General features: G+C 44.6%; 1 protein-coding gene across 5 annotated transcripts in view; it reads right to left on the bottom strand.

Moving 5' to 3' along the window:
* Nucleotides 1–25987, bottom strand: part of PDE3A (phosphodiesterase 3A) — a 254517-nt gene that overhangs the window by 190213 nt on the left and 38317 nt on the right. Inside the window, exon 1 of one of the 5 annotated variants that reach the window (XM_033951585.1) lies at nucleotides 9994–10276. The exons of 2 other annotated variants lie outside the window; for them this stretch is intronic. In XM_033951585.1, coding sequence (XP_033807476.1) covers nucleotides 9994–10065 — 72 coding nt within the window. In that variant the 5' untranslated portion in view covers nucleotides 10066–10276. Of the gene's footprint in view, nucleotides 1–9993; nucleotides 10277–25987 lie in introns of those variants that run through there. 2 more of the 5 variants (XM_033951588.1, XM_033951587.1) reach the window with 2 other exon arrangements.

The raw sequence follows: 25987 nt of genomic DNA, 5'->3' as shown, positions 1-25987 counted from the left end.
GACCAGTGGCTCACGCGATGGCCCTCTGGTCAAAGACCAGCGCCCTGAGACTAACCCTACCAGCGTACGCTCTTGTTCACCAGGAACTTGTCTAACTTTGTCTTGAATCCCTGGAGGGTGTTTTTCCCTATGACAGACTCCAGAAGAACATAAGAATTGCCGCTGCTGGGTCAGACCAGTGGCTCACGCGATGGCCCTCTGGTCAAAGACCAGCGCCCTGAGACTAACCCTACCAGCGTACGCTCTTGTTCACCAGGAACTTGTCTAACTTTGTCTTGAATCCCTGGAGGGTGTTTTTCCCTATGACAGACTCCAGAAGAACATAAGAATTGCCGCTGCTGGGTCAGACCAGTGGCTCACGCGATGGCCCTCTGGTCAAAGACCAGCGCCCTGAGACCAACCCTACCAGCGTACGCTCTTGTTCACCAGGAACTTGTCTAACTTTGTCTTGAATCCCTGGAGGGTGTTTTTCCCTATGACAGACTCCAGAAGAACATAAGAATTGCCGCTGCTGGGTCAGACCAGTGGCTCACGCGATGGCCCTCTGGTCAAAGACCAGCGCCCTGAGACCAACCCTACCAGCATACGCTCTTGTTCACCAGGAACTTGTCTAACTTTGTCTTGAATCCCTGGAGGGTGTTTTCCCCTATGACAGACTCCAGAAGAACATAAGAATTGCCGCTGCTGGGTCAGACCAGTGGCTCACGCGATGGCCCTCTGGTCAAAGACCAGAGCCCTGAGACCAACCCTACCAGCGTACGCTCTTGTTCACCAGGAACTTGTCTAACTTTGTCTTGAATCCCTGGAGGGTGTTTTTCCCTATGACAGACTCCAGAAGAACATAAGAATTGCCGCTGCTGGGTCAGACCAGTGGCTCACGCGATGGCCCTCTGGTCAAAGACCAGCGCCCCGAGACTAACCCTACCAGCATACGCTCTTGTTCACCAGGAACTTGTCTAACTTTGTCTTGAATCCCTGGAGGGTGTTTTCCCCTATGACAGACTCCAGAAGAACATAAGAATTGCCGCTGCTGGGTCAGACCAGTGGCTCACGCGATGGCCCTCTGGTCAAACACCAGCGCCCTGAGACTAACCCTACCAGCGTACGCTCTTGTTCACCAGGAACTTGTCTAACTTTGTCTTGAATCCCTGGAGGGTGTTTTCCCCTATGACAGACTCCGGAAGAGCATAAGCATTGCCTCTGCTGGGTCAGAGCAGAGGTCCATCGTGCCCAGCAGTTCGTGGTTCATAGACAAAACCGCGCGCCAACAACTGAGCGCAAGACGGAGGTGCGCGCCAAAGAAAATGACAGTTTTTAGGGGCTCCGATGGGGGGTTTGTTGGGGAGCCCCCCCACTTTACTTTTTAGGGAAAAAGTGAAATTTTCAGTAAAATGTGGGGGGTTACAACCCCCCAAACCCTCCACAACACCCCCACAACGCGGCGCAATCTGTATAAAGTAAAGTGGGGGGTTCCCCCCCACACACACCCCCGTCGTAGCCCCTAAAAACAGTTATTTTATTCGGCGCGCGCCTCCGCACTACGCTCAGATGTCGGCGCGTGCCTTTGTCTTCCGCGGTTTTGACTTGACAGCGCAGTCCGCTCACGCGGGGGCCCATCAGGTCCAGGACCTGTATAGTAATCCTGTATCTATATACCCTTCTATCCCCTTTTTCTTCAGGAAATCATCTAATCCCTTCTTGAACCCCAAAACCGTACTCTGCCCTATCACGCCCTCTGGAAGCGCGTTCCAGGTGTCCACCACCCGTTGGGTGAAGAAGAACTTCCTAGCATTGGTTCTGAATCTGTCCCCTCTCAATTTTTCCGAATGCCCTCTCGTTCTTGTAGTTTTCGAACGTTTGAAGAATCTGTCCCTCTCCACTTTCTCTGTGCCCTTCGTGATCTTGTAAGTCTCTATCATGTCCCCTCTAAGTCTCTGCTTTTCCAGGGAAAAGAGCCCCAGTTTCTCCAATCTTTCAGCGTATGAAAGGTTTTCCATACTTTTTATCAAACGTGTCGCTCTCTTCTGAACCCTCACGAGTATCGCCATATCCAGTACTCCAGAGGCGGGCGCACCATCGCCCGATACAATAGCAGTTTTCTACCACTCTCTGGGTGAAGAAGAACTTTCTTATATTTGTACGGAATCTATCCCCTTTTAACTTTAATTGGAAATTAATTTGGCCCCAAATTAATAATTTATTAGAAAATCATGTTGGACTATCATATGATACAATATTATTTGGAACAGCAATGAGAACACAAAGTCCGATTTCAGCTAATAATAATAAACTTTTATTAATTTTAACAGGGGTCGCCATACAGCAAATTACTCAGAACTGGAAGGATTACACTAAATTGAATTACACTTTTTGGTGGAATTCAATTTGTCATATATATAAAATGGAAAAAGTATTGGCATTACAACAAGGTTATATTAAAAAATTTAATAAAATATGGGGACCATTGACAAATTATTCTATTGATCAGATATAATAACACATGTATAGAACATATAGAAGGGGTAGGGAGGGAAAACTATTGTAATATTAATATGATATAAAATTCTGATAAAGGGTTTATTTAATTCACATTGTAAGAACATTTAATAATAATTTCAAGTGTTTTTTCATAATTGAATGTATTACATGTATTTCACTTGATGTAAGAATTTAAAAAAAGAATAAAAAATATTTATTAAAAAAAAATAATAATAATTGTATTTCTTATATACCGCTGTACCCTAAGTTCAAAGCGGTTTAGAGAGTGCCCTCTCGTTCTCCCTACCTTGGAGAGGGTGAACAACCTGCTCTTATAAGTGTAAGTGGGAGTGACATCCACCCATGTGTCCCCTTTACATATTCACCTACAATTACACCATCGGAGACCCTGTGTCACAAATGTAAGAGGGACATACGTAGCTTTCAGTGTTCTGGAAGTAGGAGACACGCCTATGACATGCCCACATTATACACTATGCCATTTCTGCAGGTCATTATGGAAAAGTGTTGACATTCAACACAAATTCAAGTGCCAGTTAAACAATCCCCCTTTCTATCATTTTTATAGGCAAAAGAAAAAATTTCTCTATTCCATATGGAGACATTCATGACCAGATAAGGAAGCAGCGATTATCCTGGGGAACGAATGCAGAGTATTTTCTGTGATTGAAGTTGGTTGGTTCACTAGTTAATTACTCGTACTTAGGGCTCCTTTTACAAACCACAGAAGCAATTCCCCCACGACAAATTCAGTTCTTATGGGCTTCAGTGCATTTGCTTTAGGAGAGTCGCTATTGCTGCTTTGTTATTAGGATTTATTTTCTGTCTTTTTGAAGGAATTCACTCATGGCAGTATACAGCAAAAATAAGTCAAAAACAGGCACTGTGCAACTATAGCAGTAAAATAGTCAAACAACAACAATACAAGATATGACATATTTTAGTGCATTACAATGTTAGCAGAACACATAACACATTGTAATAGACAGCAGAAGGTGAAGGAACGATGGAACTTAGAATAACTGATGTCAAGAAATTTTCACATGGGGTTAGAATGACGCTTGAATATTATCTCAGCTAAGGAAGGAGTGGATAAGCGAGTCCTGCGTCAGGATGTGCATCTGGTATCCCTCCTTGTGTGTGTGACAAGCAAGTTAGTTACTTCTGTTATCAGGAGCCTCCAGACCGTACAACAGAGTACATTTTTTGGGTTTGGGGTATGGTTACATAAGATGCTGCCAGTGCACTGCCCAGAGGAGTACAAATCCCCCTGCAACGCTGAACTGAGTACAAAACCTCTATGCCGTATCCTCAAGCCCATAAGAATCTCATCATTGGATAAAAGGGAAGTACATTGCCAATGAGAGAGAAAGGCAGAGTGAGTGGGGGAGAGAGAGTGAGCGAGGGACAGAGGTAGAAAGAGTGAGAGAGAAAGGCAGGAGTGAGTGGGGGACAGAGGCAGAGAGAGTGAGTGAGAGAGAAAGGCAGGAGTGAGAGGGGGAGAGAGCATGAGGGACAGAGGCAGAGAGAGAGGCAGGAGTGAGTGGGGGAGAGAGAGTGAGTAAGTGACAGAGGCAGAGAGTGAGAGAGAAAAGCAGGAGTGAGTGAGGGAGAGAGAGTGAGTGAGTGACAGAGGCAGAGAGTGAGAGTGAGAGAAAGGCAGGAGTGAGTGGGGGAGAGAGAGTGAGTGAGTGACAGAGGCAGAGAGTGAGAGCGAGAGAAAGGCAGGAGTGAGTGGGGGGAGAGAGAGTGAGTGAGGGACAGAGGCAGAGAGAGTGAGAGAGAAAGGCAGGAGTGAGTGAGAAAGGCAGGAGTGAGTGGGGGAGAGAGAGTGAGTGAGTGACAGAGGCAGAGAGACAGAGAGAAAGGCTGAGGATTGTGATTTATAGTGATTTGTGTGTGATTTTTCTATTAGATATATGTAAAATAAAAAAATATTTTGACACTATTAATTTATATTTATTTAAATGGCTTTTTTGGATTAGGGGTAGCCAGAAACCCCGACCTGATGGCAATCCTCGAGGACTAAGAGTGAAGAGCAAGACATCGGGGTCACCTAGGATGGCACCCCGAGAAAAGCTACAGTCAAGCCACACAACTCCTTATTTTGTGAAATTAAATCAAACAAAAGTTTAGTATTCAACACATGGTGATTTTGATTGTTCAAGGTGTCGCTACAGTCTGAAAGTTAAGAGGCTGACAAAGCTGACGGTTCGCTTAGGATACCTAATAGAGAATGACACGGTGACAGAATTCATCACCGTTCCCGTCCCCGCGGATAACCTCGGGAAACCATCTTCATGTCATCCTTTAAGGAGAGAGGGAAGAATCAGAGTATGAATGGCCACAACCACTGACCCGCAAGCTTTGCTTTGAAGAATGCTGGTGTAGAAGGACTGAGGTTGAGATAGACACTGAAGAATGACAGCCTCTGGTATCCAGAGCAGATATTGTGATGTCATAATGCCTCATTCCTCCAGTGCCTAAGAGCCAATCACATCAGTGATGTCACAATGGCTTCATTATCCTTGGCTCACATAAGAATCGGAGTATGAATGGCCACAACCACTGACCCGCAAGCTTTGCTTTGAAGAATGCTGGTGTAGAAGGACTGAGGCTGAAATAGACACTAAAAAATGAAATGGGATTATTTCCCACAGTTATCCGCGGGGACGGGAACGGTGATGAATTTTGTCACCGTTTCATTCTCTAATTACCTAACACCAGCAAGCAAGCAAAGTGAAGCCAAGACATTGACTGATAAGTCTCTTCTCTAAAGCCTTTCCAAATCTTCTCCAAGAGCTTGGTTAAAGCTCTCTTCGGCATGTGCAAATCTTGAAAGATTTCTGCCTTCTCGGTAAGTCTGTTAGGGCAGAAGTCTGATGTGTGCTGAGTTTTAGGGACCCAATGAGACTGGAGAAACGATTCTCCTTTCAAATGGCAGGCTACTGGAGAGAGGTGCCCTGAGAAATTAAATAAATGGAAGGAAAGCATCCAGCCCCTTCCTCTATCACAGAACCACTCAGCCTCTTATCAAGCGAGACAGATTTTCAGGTTGATCACAAAATGCATATTCAGTCTATGCAAATTCATTTTATGCATATTCATTGTATGCAGATCTAGCTCCTACAATAAATATGCATTATGGTTGACATCCCAACAAACCAGGCTCCCAAGATCCTATGGAAAGGGGAGGGGAGGATCTCCGCTAGAAATGCCATCACGTAAGGAGCATCCCATAGAAATTCTGGGCTTTGAGGAAAGCTGGTCAAGTGTCAGGGTCAGCTTTCCCCATCACTTGTCGAAACCTGTGTTGCATCCTTGTCCTACTCTCTCTCTCTCCACACGGTATTTCGATGTGGAATATCATGAAATGCAGTGAGCTTGGCTTGAAACATGCCCAACAGCCAGGACCACCTTTAAACCACCAGAAGGATGGCAAATTGAATGGCGTTTTACAGTCCCCAAAACGACCAGATACGAAGTTTTACATACATGGCATTTTTTTAATTTTTAAAGAAAACAAGTTACCAAGTCCCTTCTCCATGAGTCTAGAGCAACACCTCTTTAGTAAAATCGTAGCCTATCAGGCAGCAATGTGGGAGAAACAAGCTAGTACTCGTATATCCATCTCTTTTGTTTGGCAAGTACTTTGATTAATCTACTATGATTGGCTACTATTTCTTACTATGTGACAGTTGCGGTATATAAGAATCTCTGTTAAGTTATGTTAAATGCTGGAATTGTGTTTTACTCTATAGAACATCTGAAAAACCTGGCTTTTCTCAAAAAATGTAAGTCTCCCTCCAACTTAGGAAACTCTTATATCTTGGCATCCCAAGTCCTCTAAATTTTCTTCACCCTTCTACCTCTAACCCTCTGTTGTAGTTCCTTCCTATTTCTTCTACTGTAAACCGCGCCGAGCTCTACGAACGTGGAGATGATGCGGTAGACAAACCTAAGGATTAGATTAGATTAGAAATGATGAAAAATATTTTAGAAAGTAAATCTCCGCTTAACAGTCGGTTTTAGAAACTGGATGTTTGCCCCCCTGATTCTTAAGCAATATTTTTTTCCTCATTAGGCCCCCTTTTATCGCCGGCCGCTGCGGTAAAACCTTCAACTTTCATCAGAGCTTTCAGCACAGCGGCCGGGGATTTAAAAAACCCCTAAGGCAGCTTGATATAAGGGGACCTGTGTTATTGTGCTCATTATTACATTTTCCAGTGCATCATCTTTGCTTGGGTGTTAACGACTGTTTTTTTCTTGTTAGCGTTTATTATGTATACAGAAAATTTTCAATAAAAATAATGAAAAATTAGATTTGGCTTAATTTTCTGAAATTGCATGAAATTTGGGTGTGTCTGCGTTGTATCTAGTTCACAAGAATCCATTGTGCAGACTAGAGAATGACAGGGGGACTAATTTTTTTCCTGTCCCTGCCCCGTTCCTGCAAGCTCCGTCCTCATCTGCACAAGCCTCAAACACTTTAAAATCAAGTGTTTGAGGCTTGTGTGGTTAAGCCAGAGCTTACAGGAATGGGGCAGTTACAGCGACAAAACTCGCGGGGACGGGGAAATTGAGTTCCTGTGCCCGTGTCATTTTCTGTTGCGTTTAGCTGAGTCACATTTTTGCAGCTCTTGCTTGCTGACTTAATCCACTACCTGAGAAGTAACATAGTAACATAGTAGATGACGGCAGATAAAGACCCGAATGGTCCATCCAGTCTGCCCAACCTGATTCAATTTAAATTTTTGAATTTTTTCTTCTTAGCTATTTCTGGGCAAGAATCCAAAGCTTTACCCGGTACTGTGCTTGGGTTTCAACTGCCGAAATCTCTGTTAAGACTTACTCCAGCCCGTCTACACCCTCCCAGCCATTGAAGCCCTTCCCTGCCCATCCTCCAAACGGCCATACACAGACACAGACCGTGCAAGTCTGCCCAGTAACTGGCCTAGTTCAATCTTTAATATTATTTTCTGATTCTAAATCTTCTGTGTTCATCCCACGCTTCTTTGAACTCAGTCACAGTTTTACTCTCCACCACCTCTCTCGGGAGCGCATTCCAGGCATCCACCACCCTCTCTGTAAAGTAGAATTTCCTAACGTTGCCCCTGAATCTACCACCCCTCAACCTCAAATTATGTCCTCTGGTTTTACCATTTTCCTTTCTCTGGAAAAGATTTTGTTCTACGTTAATACCCTTCAAGTATTTGAACGTCTGAATCATATCTCCCCTGTCTCTCCTTTCCTCTAGGGTATACATATTCAGGGCTTCCAGTCTCTCCTCATACGTCTTCTGGCGCCAGCCTCCTATCATTTTCGTCGCCCTCCTCTGTTTTTTTAGCGCCAGCCGTGGTGGTAACAGCTCCGATGCTCATAGAATTCCCAGCGCTAAAAAAAACGTGCTACGGTTTTGTACAAGGGGAGGGGGGGGGGGGAATGCAACGCAGCCCATAGAAATTGAATGGGCTGCGTCGCATTTGTTGCATGGGAGAATCGGCTAGCGCATCTTTGCAAACAAGGCCTCGAGCGTAGGATGGCTTGAATAGTTCATTTGCTTCTAAATCCTGAAACGATCAGAAGAAAAGAGCAGCGATTCCCAGTAGACATCACACAACTTCTGGAAGCTGTCCCGAGATACTTTTGCATACATTGGAGATCTAACGCACCCAACTATGAACATAAGAACATAAGAAGTGCCATCTCCGGATCAGACCTTCGGTCCATCAAGTCCGGTGTTCCGCACACGCGGAGGCCCTGTCAGGTGTACACCTGTTGTAATTTTTAGTCACCCATATCCTTCTATGCCTCTCGTAAGGAGATGTGCATCTAGTTTGATTTTGAATCCTAGGACGTTCGCTTCCGCAATAACCTCCTCTGGGAGAGCATTCCAGGTGTCTCTGAGTGAAGCAGAACTTCCTGATATTAGTCCTGAACTTATCCCCCCTTAGCTTCATTCCGTGTCCTCTTGTCCGTGTCAAATTTGACAATGTAAATAGTTTTTTTTCTGCTCTATTTTGTCGATTCCTTTCAGTATTTTGAAGGTCTCGATCATATCCCCTCGCAGTCTCCTTTTCTCAAGGGAGAACAATCATTTAGAACAGTCACTGCACTCCCACAGCGTCAAAGAGAGAAGAACCATCGACTCAGTTGTGATGTCTGTATACTGTATGTACTTGTATTGCAAGACATTGCTTGTATATCAAGCTAAAATTTAATAAAATATTTTGCTTGTCTTGCAAAACACTTGCAAACCAAGTTACTTGCAATCCAAGGTTTTACTGTACAGACTTAGTGGACATAGGGTGTTTTACAATTGCAGCATTTTCCGTAAGGACATAGACTAACATAAGGTAAAATAGCTTTGTAGGTCTGTTCTAATGTCTAATGTCTAGTCTAATTCTTTCCGGTGATGTATGCATCTCTTATTTCTGTTCACTGTTATTTGTTTTTTTTTGTATTTTATTGTTGCTTTAATAAACTAAGGCAAAAAAAAAAAAAATCCACTGAGTGAAAAGGACACCCAAATTGAGCTTAGAAACAACAGACAGAAAGGTTTGTGTACTTTTAGGACTGGTTCAACTTCCATGTTTTACAGTCCCACAGCCTGTAAGCTGCAAGTACTTAATGCGGGGTTAATTACATTTTTAACTCATAAATAGTTCTCGTTTTCTAAAGAACTAAGAAGTGCAGCCTGAGGCGGGTAGGATTATGCAGTTGCCATAAAAAAGTCACATACCCCACTAGTGGTATGGAATTTGTTCAGCGGGTCACATCTATTGCCAGTATCCTAAAGTCCCAAATGGATCTTAGGCCCTGGTTTAGAGAAAGATCCCCCCCCCCTCCCCATCACAAGGGGTGGGCAAACAGGGTAAATTCAGGGCTAGGGTGAGATTGGCAGCCTATATTAGCATTTAAATTTAGAGTCACTCTGTGAACAAACAAAAAAGCAATGGGGGGGGGGGGTACATTTATTTTCTCCCTGACTGGCCAGGGGTTCCACTTCAGCCCAGCACCACCTACCAACCAGCAGAGACCTCCTGGCTCCTGCCTGGCATTTTCCGAGAGGGATTGCTGTCCCCAGCTTTCTCTGGGGACCAAAGTCTGAGCAGCTCTTTGGAACAGGAACTTTGAGTCGTGGCCTCTCTCAATCCACGGGGGATCCAAATTCCTTCAGCGCTGTAACTTTCCCTAAAACTAGAGGCTCTTCGGAAGAAACTTTGCAACACAGCTTTTGGGAAACGGGCAAGGTCGGCTCCCTTTCAAGAGCCAGATGTGTGCAGCGGTGGGTGGGGGAGGGGACGTGAAAGCCCCTCCACATGCGGGATTTGCCACCCGTGGGTGCCCAAAGAGAGAAATGAAGAGCAACCACGGAGGCACAAGGCTGGGCTCAACAACCAGAACCTGGAGGAGTCAAGGGAATAGACCCGATCCCCCCCCCCCTAAATCCACGGCACAAAGGAGAGCTGCACAAAGTTCCCCGTCCCTTACCTGCTCCCGGGGGATGCAGGGCAGCGAGGTCCGCCGGTGGCACTTGCTAGAGCCGGGCTGCGCTCCGGACATGGCGGCTGCAGGGAAGCCGGGTCCGGGCTGCAGCCGCACAACATGAGCACAGCCGAGCCCGGGGCTGTCAGTGCGGCGGCAGCAGCCGGAGCCCCGCCCAGCAGGAGAGGGCTGGATCTGAAAACGCGTCCCGCGGAGAGAGGAGGCTGCACAGACAGGCGGCCAGCATCGCCCCCCAGCGGGGAGGAAGGATCTACTGCACTCGCCCTCCCCCCAAGAAGAGACACCTATACCTGCCACTCACACACTCAGCCTACAGGGAGTAGGAGGGATACACTGCAATCCCACTCCCCTCCCCCCAAAAAAGAGAAAACTATATCCCACCCCCACCCCAGAAGGAGTAGGAAAGATAAACTTCAATCCCGCCCCCAGGAGACAACTATACTCCCAACCACACACTCACTCAATCCTACCACACCCCCCAAGAAACAACCATACCCAGGACCACAAACTCTCTCAATCCTACTCTCCCCTACCAGACAACTATACCCACAACCACACACTCACTCAATCCTACTCCACCCCCCAAGACACAACCATACCCCCAACCACACACTCACTCAATCCTACTCCACCCCCACGAGACTATACCCCCAACTACACACTCACTCACTCAATCCTACTCCACCCCCATGAGACAACTATACCCCCAACCACAAACTCACTCAATCCTACCCCACACCCCAAGAGACAACTATACCCCCAACCACACACTCACTCAATCCTACTCCACCCCCAAGACACAACTATACCCCCAACCACACACTCACTCAATCCTACCACACCCCCCAAGAAACAACCATACCCAGGACCACAAACTCTCTCAATCCTACTCTCCCCTACCAGACAACTATACCCACAACCACACACTCACTCAATCCTACTCCACCCCCCAAGAGACAACCTTACCCCCAACCACACACTCACTCAATCCTACTCCACCCCCCAAGAGACAACCTTACCCCCAACCACACACTCACTCAATCCTACTCTCCCCTACGAGACAACTATACCCCCAACCACACACTCACTCAATCCTACTCCACTCCCCAAGAGACAACCATACCCCCAACCACACACGCACTCAATCCTACCCCATCCCCCAAGAAACAACCATACCCCCAACCACACTCAGTCAATCCTACTCTCCCCCACGAGACAACTATACCCCCAACCACACACTCACTCAATCCTACCCCACCCCCAAGAGACAACCATACCCCCAACCACACACTCACTCAATCCTACTCTCCCCCATGAGACAACTATACCCCCAACCACACACTCACCCAATCCTACTCCACCACCAAGAGACAACTATACCCCCAACCACACACTCACTCAATCCTACACCACGCCCCGAGACAACCATAACCCCAACCACACACTCACTCAATCCTACCCCACACCCCGAGAGACAACTATATCCCAACCACGCTCACTCAATCCTACTCCACACCCCAAGAGACAACTATACCCCAACCACACTCACTCAATCCTACTCCACACCCCAAGAGACTATACCCCACAAACACTCACTCAATCCTACTCCAGCCCCCAAGACACAACTATACCCCCAACCACACACTCACTCTATCCTACTCGCCCCCACGAGACAAGTATACCCCCAACCACACTCACTCAATCCTACCCCACACCCCAAGAGACAACTATACTCCCAACCACACACTCACTCAATCCTACTCCACCCCCAAGAGACAACTATACCCCCAACCACACACTCACTCAATCCTACTCCACCTCCAAGAGACAACTATACCGCCAACCACACACTCACTCAATCCTACTCCACCCCCAAGAGACAACTATACCCCCAACCACACACTCACTCAATCCTACTCCCCCAAGAGACAACTATACCCCCAACCACATACTCACTCAATCCTACTCCCCCAAGAGACAACTATACCCCCAACCACACACTGAGTCCTACTCCCCCCAAGAGACAACTATACCCCCAACCACACACTCACTCAATCCTACTCCCCCCAAGAGACAACTATACCCCCAACCACACACTGAATCCTACTCCCCCCAAGAGACAACTATACCCCCAACCACACTCACTCAATCCTACTCCACCCCCAAGAGACAACTGTACCCCCAACAACAGACTCACTCAATCCTACTCCCCCCAGGAGACAACTATACCCCCAAACACACACTCACTCAATCCTACTCCCCCCAGGAGACAACTATACCCCCAACCACACACTGAATCCTACTCCCCCCTCCTGAAGAGACAACTATACCCCCAATCACACATTCACTCAATCCTACTCCCCCAGGAGACAACTATACCCCCAAACACACACTCCCTCAATCCTACTCCCCCCATGAGACACCTATACCCCCAACCACACATTCACTCAATCCTACTCCCCACCAAGAGACAACTATACCCCCAACCACACACTCACTCAATCCTAATCCTCTCCAAGAGGCAACTATACCAACCACACACTCACTCAATCCTAGTCCCCCCAAGAGACAACTATACCCCCAACCACACACTCACTCAATCCTACTCCACCCCCCAAGAGACAACTATACCCCCAACCACACACTCACTCAATCCTACTCCACCCCCAAGAGACAACTATACCCCCCAACCACACATCACTCAATCCTACTCCCCCCTCCCGAGGAGACAACTATACCCCCAACCACACATTCACTCAATCCCACTGCCCCCTCCCGAGGAGACAGATATACCCCCAACCACACACTCACTCAATCCTACTCCCCCACCAAGAAAAACTATATCCCTAACCACACACTCACTCAATCCTACTCCCCCCAAGAGACAACTATACCCCCAACCACACACTCACTCAATCCCACTTCCCCCTCCCGAGGAGACAACTATACCCCCAACCACACACTCACTCAATCCTACACCCCCACCAAGAAAAACTATATCCCCAACCACACACTCACTCAATCCCACTTCCCCCTCCCGAGGAGACAACTATACCCCCAACCACATACTCACTCAATCCTACTCCACCCCCAAGAGACAACTATACCCCCAACCACACACTCACTTCATCCTACTCCACCCCAAGAGACAACTATACCCCCAATCACACACTCACTCAATCCTACTCCACCCAAGAGACAACCTTACCCCAAACCACACACTCACTCAATCCTACTCTCCCCCACGAGACAACTATACCCGCAACCACACACTCACTCAATCCTACTCCACGCCCCAAGACACAACCATACCCCCAACCACACAATCACTCAATCCTACTCCACCCCACGAGACTATACCCCCAACCACACACTCACTCAATCCTACTCCACCCCCCCAAGAGACAACCATACCCCAACTACGCACTCACTCAATCCTACCCCATCCCCCAAGAAACAACCATACCCCCAACCACACACTCACTCAATCCTACTCTACCCCAAGAGACAAGTATACCCCCAACCACACACTCACTCAATCCTACTCCACCCCCCAAGCGACAACCATACCCCCAACCACACACTCACTCAATCCTACCCCACACCCAAGAGACAACCATACCCCCAACCACACACTCACTCAATCCTACTCTCCCCCACGTGACAACTATACCCCCAACCACACACTCACTCAATCCTACCCCACCCCCAAGAGACAACTATACCCCCAACCACACACTCACTCAATCCTACTCTCCCCCACGAGACAACTATACCCCCAATCACACACTCACTCAATCCTACTCCACCCCCCAAGAGACAACCATACAGCCAACCACACACTCACTCAATCCTACCCCACATCCCAAGAGACAACTATACCCCAACCACACTCACTCAATCCTACTCCACCCCCCAAGAGACAACTATACCCCCAAACACACTCACTCAATCCTACTCCACCCAAGACACAACCATACCCCCAACCACACACTCACTCAATCCTACTCTCCCCCACGAGACAACTATACCCCCAACCACACACTCACCCAATCCTACCCCACACCCCAAGAGACAACTATACTCCCAACCACACACTCACTCATTCCTACTCCACCCCCAAGACACAACCATATCCCCATCCACACACTCACTCATTCCTACTCCACCCCCAAGACACAACCATACCCCCAACCACACCCTCACTCAATCCTACTCTCCCCCACGAGACAACTATACCCCCAACCACACACTCACCCAATCCTACCCCACACCCCAAGAGACTATACCCCCAACCACACACTCACTCATTCCTACTCCACCCCGAGACAACTATACCGCCAACCACACACTCACTCAATCCTACTCCACCCCCAAGAGACAACTATACCCCCAACCACACACTCACTCAATCCTACTCCACCCAAGAGACAACTATACCCCCAACCACACACTCACTCAATCCTACTCCACCCCCAAGAGACAACTATACCTCCAACCACACACTCACTCAATCCTACTCCAATCCCAAGAGACAACTATACCCCCAACCACACACTCACTCAATCCTACTCCACCCAAGAGACAACTATACCCCCAACCACACACTCACTCAATCCTACTCCACCCCCAAGAGACAACTATACCCCCAACCACACACTCACTCAATCCTACTCCCCCCAAGAGACAACTATACCCCCAACCTCACACTCACTCAATCCTACTCCCCCCAAGAGACAACTATACCCCCAACCACACACTCACTCAATCCTACTCCACCCCCCAAGAGACAACTGTACCCCCAAACACACACTGACTTATTCCTACTCCCCCCCACCCACACTCACCCCAGAGGAAGGAAGGATATACTGCATTCCCAATCTCCCCCCCCCACCAAAAAAAAAAGAGAGGGTTGAACTACAATCTTTGAGGAAAGTAAAAGTACATTTAAGGAAAAAAAAAACTAAAAAGAGGATAGGGGAGGTTGTAACCTATACATAAGGTCTGGTTAAAATTGGGTATTTGAGCCTGGGATTAATGATAGATGAATTATCCTATCTATGACTCAAATGCGTCTTTGTATAGGCAGCATTTTAATGTGCTTTTAAATTTTTCTAATGAGGTTTCTCCACGTCGATAGATTGGTAAATTGTTCCAAAGCTGGGGTGCTATGACTGTAAAAATTGTAGATCTTCTGGTACCTATTATTTTTAGAGAAGGGATAGTCAACAAATGCTGTTCCGTTGATCTAAGTGTCCTGGCTGGAGAATATGGTATCAAAAAACGATCTAGAAATATTGGTGCATTGGTTTGTTGGATTTTGAAGGTTATCAGGGCAATTTTATAGATTATTCTGTGCGAAATTGATAACCAGTGTGCTTTTTGTAGAAGAGTTGTGACATGATCATATTTTTTGGAGTTAGTAATAATTTTTATTGCTGTATAGGCCCGGAAAGCCTTGGCCTACATTTCTGGCACCTATCTTTCATGGAAGTGTGATTCTCTGTGACTGACACACAAGTTCAAAATCAATTTATTTAATATACCGCAAATATAAAACCAAAGGTAAATCTAAGCGGTGGGTTTACAATAAAATTTTAAAATAAATAAATGTAAAAATTAAATAGGGTAGGGAACAAAAAATAAACAAAATATAAAATACAGTTAAAGTCAAACCCTTAAAGAATTAAGAGAAAAGGAGGGAGTCTGTAGGTTCCTATAGAACAAGTTTGATCTGCAGCTGCTGATATTGACGCTCTATAGAGAATCCAGGCCTAAATTTACATATTCAGATCCTCAAGCTGCTACTTTGGTTTCTTTCTTTTGCAAACTCAGGCAGGAGAATAATGAATAAGAACAACATAATTTGGTATTCTTCTGCAGTTCAGTTTGCATGATTCCATTTAGTACATGATCCACCGATGGATGTCAGACACACAAAACGCTGAGGTCTTGTAAGAAAGATTAAAGAATATTCCTAGAACTGCAGATGAGCTGCATTTAAGTGGAAAAAGTGCAGAGACACAGTTGTGTTAATATTATTCCTGGAAGAGCAGATATGAGGAATCCCAGCTTTCCTTTGGACTGGAATACACACGTCAGAGATTAATTGAATGAACAATTCATACATTCCACTTTTCCCACAAGAGACCAAAGTGGATGCTCCTATCTTAACCTTTCTCCAGACCAGGCCTGCTTTTCAACTTACTCCCCCAGTGCAGTGTGGGCTTTAAAGTCCTTAATTTTATCCCATGATGCCTCAGGCTAAGGCTGCTAGAAATTTGGGACAGGCTGAAATGTCTGTAATGAAATTGGTTAAGTTGAACTGGAGCCCTGCAGACCCTCCCAAATAGTATAAAAACCCTGTGAATATTGAATCTGCGTAATAAAAATACACCTGATAAATACACTTTTGTTTCAGAGGTTTTCTTAAAGAGTTAGACAGAAAAAAAATGGAAATACTTTTCAGAAATGAATGGCGAGTCTATTGGCCAGAGTGGAGGAACCAGGGAAGGCAGAACTGCTTATGATCTTGGACAAGTGACTTAACCTTCCATTCCTTAGGTACAGACTGAAAATTGTGAGCAAGACAGGAAGATACCAACTGCCACTCACCCTGAGATACTAGGAAAAAGAGGGTGAGCTAAATCCTAATAGCGAAGCAGGGCCAGTGAATACTCAGGACTGTTCTTTTGAATAATAAAAAGGAAACATTATTTGAAGGCAAATTTTGCTGCTTTAATGCTGCAAGAGATGGAAAGAAGTGGATTTTTTTTAATTTTTTTTTTTTTTTTTTGCTGAAGCTAGTAAAGCAAAACAGAGGATTTACTGTCTGAGAAGAACTGGACCATTCCTCTCTCACTAAACAAGGCACTGTTTGGATCCTGGCATAGGGCACAGACACAGCAGGCTGCTTAATCAAAACTAAATATTTTCTCAAATGAATCTGAATGCAATATTTACTAGAAGCAACAAAACACAGGAGAAGACAAAACCTTTGTCTCCTAGTCCTCCAGTGCGACCGCTCATCTCTCCTACAAACCAGTGCTTCCCATTCCAGGTCTGGATGCACACCTAACCATCCCAATGAATATGTGTGAGACAGATTTGCATGCACTTCAGATCCAGAGAATGCTTTCTGTTCCCTGCTTGCAACAGGACCTGCTTACCACACATTGTCCAGCTGAAATTGCACTCTACTATTCACTTTTCGCCATTGAAAGAACTGGCCATTTAACCCGACTCTCTGTTTTCTATGCCAGAGGATGTGGTAAGAGCGGGTAGCGTAGCTGGTTTTAAGGAAGGTTTGGACAAGTTCCTGGAGGAAAAGTCCTTAGTCTGTTATTAAGAAAGACATGGGGAAAGCTACTGCTTGCCCTGGATCGGTAGCATGCAATGTTGCTACTCTTTGGGATTCTGTATGGAACGTTGCTACTCTTTGGGATTCCGGAATCTTGCTATTCCTTGGGATTCTGTATGGAATGTTGCTACTCTTTGGGTTTTGGCCAGGTACTAGTGGCCTGGATCGACCACCGTGAGAACAGGCTACTGGGCTTGATGGACCGGTTCCAAATCCATAACAAAACTTTGCTTCCTAATTTTCTTAGGGTCTCATGAGGGATTTTGTCAAAAGCTTTCTGAAAATCTAGATATACTACATCAATTGGCTCACCTTTATCCATATGAATATTCATGCCTTCAAAAAAATGTAGCAAACTGGTGAGGCAAGACTTCCCTTGTCTGAATCCATGTTGACGCGTCCTATATACCATGTTTGTCTATGTGCTCAATAATTGTAATCTTTATAATCATTTTTATCATTTTGCCTGGCACTGGCATCAGGTATACCAATCTGTAATATACTGGATTCTCCTGGAACCTTACTGAAATATTGGCATTACATTAGCCATCTTCCAATCTTCAGATACCATGGACAATTATGACAGCACATTACAGATCACTAATAGGTTTATGATCTGAAGATGAAGGGTTACCTTGAAAGATAAACAATACACTAAGGCCCTCCTTTACAAATCTGCACTTAGTGCTGGCCACAGCGATAAAAACTCCAATGCTCATATTTCTATGAGAGTCAGAGTTCTTACCGCCATGGCAGGTGCTAAAAATGCTAACACCGCTTTGTAAAGGAAGAGGTAAGTTAGTCCAATATTCCTTTTTGTTTTATTTCTATATATTACCTTAAAAAGTGGACTAACACGACTACCACACCATTTCACTCAATTATTTCAGTATCCTATAGTGTATACCATCAGGGCCAGGTGATTTACTGCTCTTCAATTTGTCAGTTTCTCTCAATACATTTTCCAGATTTACCAAGATTTGTTTCAGTTCCTCCTTATCACCTTGAATACTATTTCTGGCACATGTAGATCTCTTACCTCCTCCTCAAGAACTTACTAATTATCTGTCTCCACAGACACTGACCAGTGATGTCCTGGAAAATGTACAGGTTGTATAGACACTCCTCAAAAGTAGGTGTTTCAGGAAAGCTGTTTCTAAATAGCAGAGGAGCCTATCAAGCTCCCTTTTCTTTTTTCTTCATTCTGGGATTTAAGGGTAGAGTTCCCTTGCTGTCAAGAAGAGAGAGTAAACTTAGGCTCTGAGAGAATCATGAGTGAGAGAGAACCAGAGAAGTACTGTAAGTACCAAATGCCTAGTATGCATGAAAGATTTTCTGTTTTCCAGCTTAAGAGGTGGATTTCTAGCCCAGAGTGGAAGAAAGCTGCCAACCATGGAAAATTACTCCAGGAGTTGCTGATATAGAGAGAGATTTTGGAAGGGAGGGTATAGAGGATTGTTAAAGAGTGGAAAAGAGTGTCCAATTTTGGATCAGGAAGAGAATCAGGTTCTTGCTTGGAGAAGTGGTTCAGAAGCTATATCTGCAACACAGATCATACATCCTGAGAGCTGAAGATGGTATGGGCCTTATACATATACGCAGATTTCATATAAAGTGTAGAACCTTCAGGCACACGCTACCTAAGCATCAACATGAAACCTTGGATATTTTCAAAAATGTACATTTCTGCTTCCCCCTACCACCAACTCCCACTGTACTTCCCTTTTAATTTTTGTAAACCGTGTCGAGCTCTATATTTATAGAGAAGATGCGGTATATAAGCTTAAGGTTTAGTTTAGTTAACTCAGAGAGTGATGAAGTATGAATGTGCATGGATGAATTCTGAATCTATATGAAATCTGCACTAATGGATAACCAGTGCTTCTGGTCTTAAGTTTCAGTCCCTTTTGCAAATTCAACCCATCTGCTCTAAGATGACACAGAATGGAGACCCTCAAAACTCCTCCTGCTTGGAGGTGGAGGTGAGGCTTTGGGGTAGAGACTCATCTATTTTTTAATTTAGATATGTTGGTTTTATTATTGTTGTTTTATTTGTATCATCGATGTTATGTTTTTGTTAATTCTATGTTATTTTATTATTTTTTATTTTGCATATTGGATTTCTGACTCTCAAAAGGACCCCTGAGGAAGACTTATTTTGCCGAAACACAGCCTGTGTTGGGTCTAGATTCCAGTGCTTGTTTGTTTAGTTTTTTTACAATTTGGAATAAAGTATTTGCATTTTAAACTCCTGGGTCCAGGGACTGGCTCCACATGGTATGCTTTGTAGACGTTCTGTATTCTTTTATGGAAGCCTGGTCTTTTGCCTCCGTCTTTGGGATCGCTGTTCCAAAATTGAGTCCTTTATGTTGCATTGCTGAATATTCTCAGCTAAGGTTTAACTAGGTGAACTTATCTGATTAGAGATAACTGGAAAGTAATATTGCCTGGATATGCATCTGGCTTTTCTGTTTCTGTTGCACTCTAAATACTATCATCTAGCGTTAGATTTAAGCAGATAACTTTACCTGATTAACTAGCTACACAACTGTTGATTTAAATAATTTAGTGATGAAATAATGGAAATTGTGAGGAGCACTGTTTGAGGTTGGTTGACCATAACTTTGGAGAATGCAGTACGCCAGATTTAAATTATATTGAAAAAGAGGCCAATTCATACCTAGTCTCTCCATTTTTGGATACTCTTGTGTCACAATTTGACTAGGATGCAAGAGGTGCTAACTGCTTCCCAAATCTCTTCAAATGTAGCCCCAGATCCTAAGTGCACAGAGCTAGACTCTGATTCCTCCTGGACTTATGTCGCACAGGGAACTGGCTTCATCTGGACCTCAGGATTCTAGGGAGGAAATAGAGAACAGATGGAAGGGATTTCCTGTGAACGGACCACCCAAGTGGCGAGATGAGATCTAGCAAATGCTCCTAGGCTATTCAAAAAATCTTTCTTTGGGGCTTGATTCACCCCAATTATGTCTAGGGGCAACTAGCTAGAGGATATTTGGGTTTTGCCAAAGTCAACTGTCATACAGTTCAATATTTCAATTTTAGAGAGATATTTGTCTGGCATCTTATATAGTGCAGCTGGGTAACCCTACATGCTCCAGGCCCACCCTCACCTCTAGATGGAGACTGGGCGCCCATATAGGGCTGGTTAGATTTTGACCTTGTGTGTTTCATTAGGAATTCCCTACTTCAATGTTATAGCCCAGGGTGAATTCTGACATTGCCTAGTCATATCAACTTATTGACTTATGACATTAACTCCTATTCTGTCCATTGCGTCACACAGCCAAGTAGGCAAGGCAATGAACAGGACACAATTTTAGAACTCCTCCCTTCCTCCCTCCAGCCACATTGCCTGCACATAGCTCACTATAGTCCTGCATTAACTACAAGAAGCATGGGCTGCATTAGTCATGGGGGGCCTCATGGCAGACGCTTGTGTAGCCCTGGCTTCCTGTCAAAATTGCATCAGGAGGGGGCATCCACACATGCAACATGGTGATGTCATTGCATCTGGAGGCGGGACTGGGGGTGGAAAGGGGCATGATGCAGACGGAACTGGGCGGGCATGTTGGGATTAAGTGACTTGTGTGGGGTTTGAACCCACAACCTCAGGGCTGAGGCTGTAGCTCTAACCACTACACCACACGTGATCCTGGATCCAGAACATGATGAGACCAAGACTTGTGAGAAAATATAGCGATTCATCTGGTTTATGGAGTTAAATCAAATCCTCATGTTATGTCTTTGCTGCAGGAACAGCAGTTACAGATTCATATAACATTTACCCATCAGGCTTATTGCACTGGGATACCTTACTATCCTCACTCAGCTTTAATCCCCTATCAGCCAGCTCAAACACGTTGTTCTTCCCAGGCTAATTTGTTGGCGGTTCCTCTGATTTCAAAGTTCTCACTGTACTGCCTTTAGTTGTGCTTTGGAATTCTCTTCTCTAGAACTTAGATTTGAGAATACGAAAAAGAAATTCAAGGCCTTAAGACATGATTATTTAAGCAATATTTTAGTACAGTAGTAGAGGAAGGATAAAGGAGTTCTTTTCCCCTTATTCCAAATTTGTTCTAACTGTCGGTGTTTTGTGTTTTATTACTGTGCTATTCACATTTCCTTATGTGTTATTGTTTGATTATGCTTTTTTGAAGAGATTTAAACTGTTTTTCTGTCTGGATTATTGCAAACTCTATTGATGTTACTTTGAAAGGCGGTATAGCAAATGCACCAAAATGAATCTTGCTCGCTTGTTTTCATAGTGTCCTACTTGGCCCTTGGCTGAGAGAAAAGAGATCCAACTGGGCTGGGGAAATTGAACTACAGTCCAGGAATTCAACAAGCTAAAACTGCAGACACTGAGCTCTGGAGCTAGAAGGGATGCAATCAACAGACACATACATTGCATTCCCAGTTTAAGGAGTAAGGCTGAGTAGTGGCAACCTCTCCAGGTAGAAGGAACGGAAAACAAACCAAGCACCACAGATTCTCCTGGGGCATTCCAGCTGCCACTGGTCCTGTCCATGGATAAGACTTGGGGTCTGTTGGAAAACACAATGTGGATGACTAGTAGCAGCAACACATGAACATAAGAATGGCCTTACTGGGTCAGATCAATGGTCAGTAGCCTGTTTTCACGATGGCCAACCAGGTCCCTAGTACCTGACCAAAACCCAAAGAGTAGCAACATTCCATACAGAATCCCAACGAATAGCAAGATTCCGGAATCCCAAAGAGTAACAACATTCCATACAGATTCCCAAGGAATAGCCAGATTCCAGAATCCCAAAGAGTAACAAGATTCTAGAATCCCAAGGAGTGGCAACATTCCATACAGAATCCCAAGGAATAGCAAGATTCCGGAATCCCAAAGAGTAGCAACATTCCAGACAGAATCCTAAAGAGTAACAAGATTCTAGAATCCCAAAGAGTAGCAACATTCCATACAGATTCCCAAGGAATAGCCAGATTCCAGAATCCCAAAGAGTAACAAGATTCTAGAATCCCAAGGAGTGGCAACATTCCATGCAGAATCCCAAGGAATAGCAAGATTCCGGAATCCCAAAGAGTAGCAACATTCCAGACAGAATCCTAAAGAGTAACAAGATTCTAGAATCCCAAAGAGTAGCAACATTCCATACAGATTCCCAAGGAATAGCCAGATTCCAGAATCCCAAAGAGTAACAAGATTCTAGAATCCCAAGGAGTGGCAACATTCCATACAGAATCCCAAGGAATAGCAAGATTCCGGAATCCCAAAGAGTAGCAACATTCCAGACAGAATCCTAAAGAGTAACAAGATTCTAGAATCCCAAAGAGTAGCAACATTCCATGTTTCCGATCCAGGGCAAGCAGTGGCTTCCCCCCTGTCTTTGTCAATAACAGACTATGGACTTTTCCTCCAGGAACTAGTCTAAATCTTTCTAGTTGGTAATAGTGATTTGGGCCTGCTAGCACTATCTATCTTAGATCATTATTCTAGGGACAGTTTAAACAATATGTGGTAGCTAAGTTGGTTTTGGGCAATGTGAAGAGCGATCACACTACTCTTTATCTGATTAAGTAGACACGGATGATTACCAATGAAGGCTTTAACTATTTTCATACTTTTGCCGTTTGCTTTAATATCTTTCTATGGTCTGGCACCACAAACTAAGGGAAGCAAAATAATAATTTCGATCCCACTTCTAAACAAATAAGAAGCCAAAACCAAAAAAGAAGTGGCTGTATCCCTTTAATTAGAACTAGTGATAAACAACAATAATTTTCTGTTGAACAGTGCTCAGAGTATCTTCAGTGTCAGACCAGATCCTGGGACCAAGCCCGAAGGTGTTAAAGTCTGTGTCTCAGCTGCTAATCATCGCACTGAACAAATATTTCGTGTGTATGAATCAAACACATAAAACAATTTAAAGAACTTCAAAAGGACTTATCTGATTGTGAGCCCATCGGGACAGATAGGGAAAATGCTTGAAGTACCTGCGTGTAAACCACTTTGAGTGTGGTTGTAAAACTACAAAAAGGCTGCGTATAACTCCCAATTCCTTTCCCTGACATCATAATGCCTCATTCCACCAATAAGAGCCAACCTCAGTGATGTCACAATGGCTAGATTGGCCTATACTTGGCTCACTTTTACTACATTTTGATTTCTAGAGTGGTGAAGTGGTTAAAGCTACAGCCTCAGCACCCTGAGGTTGTGGGTTAAAACCCACCCTGCTCCTTATGACCCTGGGCAATCACTTATTCCCACCCCCCATTGCCCCAGGTACATTAGATAAATTGTGAGCCTGCAAGGAAAGACAAGGAAAAATGCTCGAGTACCTGAATAAATTCATGTAAACCTTTCTGAGCTCCCCTGGGAGAACAATATAGAAAACTGACTACATAAATAGTGTGAAATGTTTCAGTCTCTGATAACCAGAGCTGGTATTGTGATGTCATAATGCCTCATTCCACCAATAAGAGCCAACCTCATCAGTGATGTCACAATAACTGGATTGTCCTCTACTTGGCTCACTTTTGCTACATTTCGATTTCTAGGGTGGTGCAGTGGTTAAAGCTACAGCCTCAGCACCCTGAAGTTCTGGGTTCAAATCCACATTGCTCCTTGTGACCCTGGGTAAGTCACTTAACCCCCCCGTTGCCCTAAGCACATTACAAAGATTGTGAGGGAAAATTGCTTGAGTACCTGAATGAACTCATGTAAACCATTCTGAACTCCCTGGGGAGAACCATATAGAAAATTGAATGAATAAATAAAACACATAAATATAGATGACGATCTTAAGTCTTACTGCATATGCTATTGTGGTAATTTTTTTAAAGACTGCATGATAAAATGTTTGTTAAGGGCATGAATTTTAACGCATCAGACCTATATTTCTTTCAGTTCTTCCTGTAAATCATTGCAGCGGTTTTGCAGCCCAGAAAACAGTGGCTGTCCTGTTTCCTTGGACTTAGTTGGGGGGGGGGGACTGGGCAGCCTGGCATGAATCAGGGCTTTTGTCCAGCAGGAGAGCATGCTGGTTTAACCCTCCCAGCCCCAGAGCTGTGTATGTTGGTGTCTGTCCAAAATCACCATCTGACATCCACAGAGCTCCCTGTGTGTCTGTTACGTTTTGAGTCCAGGCTCCATACAGAACTCTTCAAACAGCCGACACCTGGCCAGAGTTTCTGCCGCCTCACTTGGACTTCTTTTTGCCTTCCTAAGCCAACTTATCTGAAAATGTGCTTTCAAAGTAATTGCAAATCACTTCTGACCTTTCTACCAGTCAATGTCTGAAACCTGAAATGAGCACGAGGTTGGGATGGGAGTTAGAGCTCTGTCAAATTGGCAGAGAGGCAAAAGCAAGCCAGAGACTGAGTGAATGCCACCCAATATCTTCCACTGCCTATGAAGAGAGTGCCAGGCTTCTTTCATAAACCCCAAACCCAAAGCATTTGCTGCAACTATGATCTGATAAGTTACTCCTCCCCACATATACACACACATTTGTACAATGGTAGGCTGAGGACCTGTGAGACTGCTGTTCATTTGTAGTCTCTTAGCAACCGATAGATTCCCAGGGCTTCTTAAAAAAATATTAGCAAGAGGGCAATTTCCAAAATCCACTCCTACAGGTTACTTCTGGCAATGGGATCTTTGGTCTATTCTAGAAATCTGCACAGATTTCCCTGCATTAAATGGAGGTGATCAAGAGGGCAGGCTTAGAGCAGATCACATGACTTATATCTGCAAGAAAAGGAGGTACGTCTCCAGATGTTTTCTTCTTTGAACAATGACACTGACACCATGGATATAATTTCCCTTTGAAAACTGTTGTAAAGATCAGAAGTAAAATGTACCTGCAGACTTTCCAGCAACACAGTGCCACATTTGCATGGCTTTGGCACCTTCCACTGGCTATAGTGATGCTTTTAACCCATGCATTCTAGAATTACTACCACTTCAGAAAGCCTGGGGCAGCATTCAAGAGTGGCCAATGCATTCAAGAAACTTATATTAGAAACAAGAAGCTGGAAAAAGAATCAGTAGTACCGTTAGAAGACCGAGGAGTAAAAGGAGTGTTCAGGGAAGACAAGACCATAGCAGAGAATTTAAATGAATTCTTTGCCTCGGTCTTCACTGAAGAAGATGTAGGGAGGAGATACCAATGCCAGAAATTATATTCAATGCTGATGAGTCAGAGAAACTGAAATAAAGCTCTGTAACATTAGAAAATATAATGAGGTAATTTCACAAATTGAAGAATAGCAAATCACCTGGAACAGATGGTATACATTCCAGAGTACCGATAAGAGTTGAAAAATGAACTTGCAGAGCTATTGTTAGTATGAGAAAATACAGCATGGTACCTGAAGACTGGAGGAAGAACATAAGAATAGTTTTACTGGGTCACACCAATGATCTATCAAGCCCAGTAGCCCATTCTCACAGTGGCCAATTCAGGTCCCTAGTACATGGCCAAAACCCAAGGAGTAGCAACATTCCATACAGAATCCCAAGGAATAGCAAGATTCCGGAATCCCAAAAAGTAGCAACATTCTATGCTACCGATCCAGGGCAAGCAGTGGCTTTTCCCATGTCTT

Source organism: Geotrypetes seraphini, chromosome 7 (assembly GCF_902459505.1).
Source record: "Geotrypetes seraphini chromosome 7, aGeoSer1.1, whole genome shotgun sequence".
Taxonomy (NCBI): Eukaryota; Metazoa; Chordata; class Amphibia; order Gymnophiona; family Dermophiidae; genus Geotrypetes; species Geotrypetes seraphini.
The sequence above is the reverse complement of the archived record's forward strand: the minus strand, read 5'-3'. Positions and strand labels throughout refer to the sequence as shown.